The sequence below is a fragment of the Hibiscus syriacus genome, unplaced genomic scaffold (genome assembly GCF_006381635.1).
Source record: "Hibiscus syriacus cultivar Baekdansim isolate YM2019G1 unplaced genomic scaffold, ASM638163v2 tig00112498_pilon, whole genome shotgun sequence".
NCBI classification, from domain to species: Eukaryota; Viridiplantae; Streptophyta; class Magnoliopsida; order Malvales; family Malvaceae; genus Hibiscus; species Hibiscus syriacus.
The window spans coordinates 149,738-156,159 of record NW_024063347.1 but is presented as its reverse complement, the minus strand read 5'-3'; the positions used below and the strand labels follow the sequence as shown (position 1 = coordinate 156,159).

Here is a 6,422-nt window from a genome sequence, read left to right as displayed (position 1 = left end):
TTGTTATCTATTGTAAAGTTTATGTGGTCATAATATTTTCCTAGTAACTAATAATACTAATAAAACAAATCAAAATAACACATTATATATATTATAAGCTTGTTTAAATGACTACATAATAACCATTGTTAAATATTAAGGTAAAAATGAGAATGATTTTTTATTAATTGATTTAATTTGATTAATTTTTTTGAAGATTCAAAAATAAAAAAATAGTTTTTAAAAAAAAAATCGAGAACGACGGATAAAAAAACAATATTTTGAATTCTGGAAACCCTATTAACTAATTTAAGTTTCCCAAAATTAAAAGAGTGATATTTTTTTAAGAAAAAAAGTCAAAATCCAAAATTAAGCGGACGCTAATCGAGTGCGGCAACGCAAAGGCAAGCCGAGGCGAGCAGCTGAATTGTTATAATGCGACGAAAATCTTGAATCTTCCGAGCAGCATGAGATAAATTGGAGACTCAAATTGATTTGGAACTGGAGCATTGCAAAACATGGATAGCTTGCAGCAGCAGATGAAGAAGAGAAAGGAGAGAAACGTTGGAAACCGCGAAAGGAAGTCCCAGTTTCATTCCAATGCAGGCAATACTGTCATTAGTGTCAGTGAGAGTAACACACTACTCTTCCCTCTGTTAATGGCCGCCGCTCTCTCTCGCTGTAATACTAATACAGTCGTGAAGAAGTGCTTGACAAAATTCCTTTCTCAACCAATCCAACCCCACAAAGCCACTTGTATTCTCTCCCTTTGCCCTCTCCTTCTCCGCTCCGAATATCCTCACATCGCCACCCTCACCGCCCAGTTTGTTGGCGCGGCTTCTCTCCAGTCGTTTCAGATGAATCACCAGGTCGTTTCTGACTTTCTCACCCTTAAGGCTTTGATTTCTTTGATACCCACTCCTCGAAAGGCCCTCTCCATGGCTGCCTGCGATGCCCTTTTGGATTTATGCTCTACTTGTATTGGAAGACAACGATTGATCCATTTCTCTGCTTTGGAAACTCTCATGTCAGTATTTTACTCAAGATTCATTTTTTTATAATTGCCCAACAAGTAGCCTCATTTCAGTTATTTGCTTTGCTTGTTTTACTCATTCATGTTATTTTAGACCACTGCCAAATTAGTATTACTACTATTTAGACTACTGTTAACTCAATTTGAAAAGCAAAGAAAAATGAAGTAACAGTTAGTGGCTGTCTAAATAGAGAGAGCTTAGTAACAACCGTTAGAGGATAGATACGAAGAAGTAGAGAAACAACCGTGGGAAGTCCATTGAGTGTGCAGTTCATATTTAGTTTTGTTTAGGGACTTTAAGTTGGTCTTACAAGTTTGCATTGCATATGAAACTAAGAAATATGAACCACAAGAATGTCTCTTCTTGCTTTATATTGCCATTGAACATAAACTCTTATCATCGGTGTGCATAATTTATTCACATAATTATTGGTAAACATATAGTTAGATATTTGCCTAAAACTTCATTCTGATGTTGAATGATTAAAATTAACTATTTAAGTTCATACAAATGGCAATTCCCTTTCTTTTGGGGTGTATTCATTTTACATTTACTGTAAAATGGTCGTGGGGTGTGCGTGTGTTGGGGGGGGGGGATATATCAAATTTAGATATACATTGTTTGGACTTAATTTCTTCCATTTCTAAGAGTAGAATTATTAAGAAGTGAAGTAACTTTTTTCCAAAATTCTTATGGTTTTTGCATTCATGTTTCAAATGGCATGTTTTATCAGTATGTTAGAAGAAGAGCCCAAATATTATTTTGTCACTTCATTTTTCCCAGGAAAGATGTTTTCATAGCTAGGCTCTATATATTTGCATATATTGCTTGTAGATTTGTTAAAATTATAACTTGAGTTACTTAATTGCTTTCCTTAAGGTTCAGAGATCATCAATACTGATTTCTTTAAGCACTGGAGATGATATAAATATTGCTTCTCTTAGGATATTCTTTCAGAAAGGTAAACTTCCAATTTTACTTCTTAATGCTGTCATCGTTCTCATAAACACATGCAACATTGAGCAATTAAGAAAGATCCCGGGCAACCTATCTGAATGTTTTTCTGTCTCTTTGAAAGAAGCAAGGAGAGAAGCTCACAAAAAAATATTAACCGGTGATCTTTTAGGAGCTGGACAAGGGATGAACTTATATTTCAGCAATATTACCATCAGTAATCTAGCAGAAAGCATTTTTAGGCTTTCCATTAATGCTGATCAATTTGCAGCCCTTATGTACAGTAATAATATTGAAAGAAGGATATTTTGGCTTAGTGAGGGTGATTTCAAATATTTCAGATTAAGCCAGTGGGAGGTCTTACCTTGTGTTGTAAGAAGACCCTCGAGTGCTTAATTGGAGGTGGATGAAATATTCACATCCTTTATGCAATCTCTTTGTTTTAAAGATTCGTTTCCTTCTGTTCTCTCTTCTATCCTTCAAGATCTAATTTCCTGCTTTCCTATTGATTCAGATGAGTTAGACATCCTTAATTTCCTGAAGGAGGTTAGGAATAAATTGGGTTGCCCTATTATCAATGAACAAGACATACGGGTTCTAAGAACAGATAACCAATTAAAACAAGAGGTGCGCTTTTTTCAAGAAAGCTCAGGCTCTTGCCGTGGCAGGACTCCACACGTTTTATGTTTAGATGATATTTTAAAATGTCAACAAGCATATAATGATGGTTATACAGTGGCTTTGCGTGGAATGGAATTCCGTTTTGAAAGGCTTGCCTTTATTGTTGACAGATTAGCTTCAATCTTTGGTCAACCATCGGCAGGTGCCAATATGTACTTAACTCACCTAATTCTCAAGGATTGGCTCGTCATTATGATGACCATTGTGTGTTTGTCTGCCAAATTTTTGGATCTAAGAAGTGGAAAATATTTTCTAGGCCAAATGGGCAATTACCTCGATTATATGACCCTTGTAACATTCTAAACAATGAACCCATTGATGATGCAAGAGACTGTTATCACTTGTTGCTTAATGAAGGTGATGTCTTATACATCCCCAGGGGTTTTCCTAACGAAGCATGTACACATTATGATAAGCAAGATGGATCTGTTGGGTTTTCCTTGCACTTAACTCTTGGAGTTGAGGTTGAACCATCATTTGAGTAAGTTAGCTTTTGATAAGTGTTCCAATAAGTTACCTTTTGATAAGTGTTCCTTTAATTCTAATGAGTCAAAGTTTCATTTCCATGAACCATTTCTGTTTCCATCCTAAATGATAATGCCTCTTCACCGAATATTTTTATTGCTTAATGTAGATTAATCATTTTAATTTCTGAGATTAGCTCATGATATTAGTGTTGCATGCTATCTATATATTCTATGACAGACTGAAACCTACTTCACTAGTTTCCTTATGATTTGGCTAGGAAAATATTACCCACATCATCATCAGACACAATAAATGCATTAGGCGTTATTGCAGTTTGCAAGATAATTCATCTTAAGAGTTTTAATTTCTTGTACAAGGTTGTGTTAAATTTTCATAAAGGGTCTGTATGTGTTCTCTCTTTATGTATTTTTGTTTATTTTATCTTTTTTCTATTTTTTGTGCTGCAGCTTTTTTTTTAAGATTACTGTATCTCCACGAGAACAACGTGCCTTAAAAAATGAGGGAATATTTTATAATTTTATATTATCTTTTTGTGGTAATAAATTACTTAATTAACATGGTTTTATATAGCTTTTCTAATTTTTGGGATTTTTTTGCAGTTTGTCTCCTTTGTGGAAGAAGCAATGAAAAATGTTAACATTTAAGATATAACAAGTCATTACCAAAACTCTATGAATTGAAGCCGAGTAACAAACTTATATCATATATACCACACACCACTCCAACATCCTTTTTCTTTCTCTCAGTATAGATTTAGTTGATGTGCTGATTACCTGTTGGAAAATTTTGTATGTGAAGTAATTGATAGAAAAAGTACCCTTGATTACTAGTTTTTTGGTGATTAGGTTCCTTTATTAGACATTTGACATGTGAGGTAGTCCCTATTTCTGGCCTTCGGTGTTTCGCTTGTTGGTGCACATGGCAAGGATCTAATTTCTTATTTAATGCCAAACTGATTGCAACATGTGCCCAGGTGATAGTTACCTTCTGTTTGGACCTTTTGCTGGGAAAAAGCAATATCAAAGCTTTTAGCTATAGAAAACGAATGATGATATTGTTTTGTCAATGTGGGTGTATATGTTGGTTTGCCGTATCATTTAATATGGAGAACTTAGGTTTCTATAGTACGAGTCACCTTTTGACTACAATGACATTGAATAATAACTTGGAAAATTGTTTTTTGTTTTCGTGATGATAATTTGGATAGTTGTTTTTCTGAATCTATGACTATTTTATGATGAAACAATTGGGTGATTCTTGGATTTTTTTCAACTTCTAGTTAATTTAAGGTCAGGTTATATCACTTTTTACTAGATTAGCAGCAATTCAAGGTTTTTCTCAGTAATTTAGAGTTGGACTTTTGAAGCTATTTACTTTTCCCTAATTCTCATTGTTTCTAAATTTAATTATACATTTTTTTTGTTGATAAAAAACAACTATCCAAATTATAGACATTCATTATAGAAATTGATGGTTGTTGATATTTATAGTTTCTAACATGAAAAAATAACATCCTTTTTTCCTATCTTTCATTCGAAATTCCTAAATATATTGAGACTGATTTTGATTGATTGCAGTGACTGTTCGGAAGTTGATAGTTGAACATTGCATGTGGAGTGACCCATGTTGACAAAATTATTTAGTCATGGACTTCAGATATAATAGTACGTGGGACGTCAATGTCTCTGGACACCTCTTTGTATATTGATTGTCATGATTGAGTTGATGTTGATGATTTTGAGTGGATTGGATTAATTACATTTGATTTTTCTTCCATAATTCTATAATCTGACGTATCTTACTTGGATGCTATTTGTAATTGATTACTCTTTTGGTGCTTTCTTTTTCTTTGGGATAGGGGTACTCCGGACGCTCCAAATTGGAGATGCTGGCAGCAACATATGCTATGCATTGCTTGGCCACATTCATGTTGTATTACTTAATTAGAGTTCAGTTTTTATGTGGTTAAGTGGTAAATATTTATAATATGACGTTAGAACTTATACACTATTTCCTTCATTTACACAGGTGGGAGGGGTTTATACATGTGGCATTGTTTTCTTGGAACCGTACTCAATATCATCGTCATCCTTCTTTTAAGTCTTTATCTGGAATTCTAAATGCCATTACAATCAGGCTACTGCATATAGTTATCAGTCTAATTGGTAACTCTGATCCTACATTTCGGAAGGCATGTTTGGTAGCTGCCCCTGTTTCGCAATCGGACACATATAGCTGGCTTGATCTATGCCAAAGAACAACTTTCAGCAATTTGATCGACAAAATTAGCAGAAAGTCGAGGTTTTGGGAAGCATTGAAGAGTGTGGAAGTAGCTATTGAGAGGAATGTAGACTCGTTTCAACGGATAAGATGGTTGCGACATCTGAATCAAGATGGGGAAAATGTTGAAGGACATGATTGGGATTGCGAAGTCGAATCGACAGGAATAAAAGATATGTTCCCGGTATATGTCGAACACAAAAAGATATGTGTACATGGATAGGAAATCGAAGTTCTGTAGTGAGGTATCATACGACGATGTTACTGCAAACTATATGACATTGCATGAAAAGTATAAGCAGGTCAGAAAGCAGTATGTGAACGGAATGTTGTCTCTGCATTCTGTTTGATTGCATCTGCATATCATCCGTTATTGTTACACAATGAAAGGGATTTTTTCATGCAATCTTATATAAAAATCTCACATCATTAACATCTTGTTACCAACCATCTTTCTCTTTACATTTCACTTTTTGTTATCTTTGAATAGTTTGAATACTTTCAATTAACTTAGCTAGATGAAAAAAATCAACCATGTATTGATTTTCAGATGAGGTACATATTTGAGCATCATTGCAGTGCTTACATGAGAGGCTTATAAGTCGTAAATAAAATTCTATGGCTTGGGATGTTTTGGGGTTGGAGTTGGATGAGTAGTGACCCCATGATAATCTCTGTGGTAATTAACATTCTCATCATCATCCGTATGCTCATTAGATTCATCAAGTGTTACCTGCATACATGCACACCATGATCAATTCCTTAGTTGTTTTGCCATACTCAACAACCAAAACCATTTTTTGTATAATATTACCTTTGCATTGGGATATATGTCTTTGTGGTGGTGAGGCCATGGCATCTGATCTAGGGATCTCCTTCCCGTCAGCAACATTGAAGAAGAAGAAAATAGATGGAATGTTAAGAGACATAATAGGATGAATTGTGCTGGCAACTTGGCCTTCATTGTTTGTATTGCAGAAATAATAAATCTCTCTGTGGAAAATG

The 6,422-nt window shown here is 34.5% G+C and overlaps 1 protein-coding gene across 3 annotated transcripts; it reads left to right on the top strand.

Moving 5' to 3' along the window:
* The first annotated feature begins 363 nt into the window (after nucleotides 1–363).
* On the top strand, nucleotides 364–5,841 carry LOC120180696. 3 transcript variants are annotated; one of them, XM_039185988.1, is made up of 4 exons: nucleotides 369–1,008; nucleotides 1,879–1,974; nucleotides 2,759–3,129; nucleotides 5,166–5,841. In XM_039185988.1, exons 1-3 carry the CDS (start codon nucleotides 498–500, stop codon nucleotides 2,761–2,763), a joined length of 612 nt encoding a protein of 203 aa, XP_039041919.1. In that variant the 5' UTR covers nucleotides 369–497; the 3' UTR covers nucleotides 2,764–3,129; nucleotides 5,166–5,841. The 3 variants fall into 3 exon arrangements, with proteins under 3 accessions (XP_039041916.1, XP_039041917.1, XP_039041919.1); XM_039185985.1 differs by having other exon boundaries at nucleotides 364–1,008; nucleotides 1,879–3,129; XM_039185986.1 differs by lacking the exon at nucleotides 2,759–3,129 and having other exon boundaries at nucleotides 368–1,008.
* The last annotated feature ends 581 nt before the right edge of the window (nucleotides 5,842–6,422 follow it).

Bases quoted from the DNA above. Each gene is read 5' to 3' on its own strand.
- LOC120180696 (XM_039185985.1), top strand. From the start codon at position 498: ATGGATAGCTTGCAGCAGCAGATGAAGAAGAGAAAGGAGAGAAACGTT. The intron at 1,009-1,878 runs CAGTATTTTACT...TGAGTTACTTAA, and splicing joins TGCTTTGGAAACTCTCATGT to TTGCTTTCCTTAAGGTTCAG.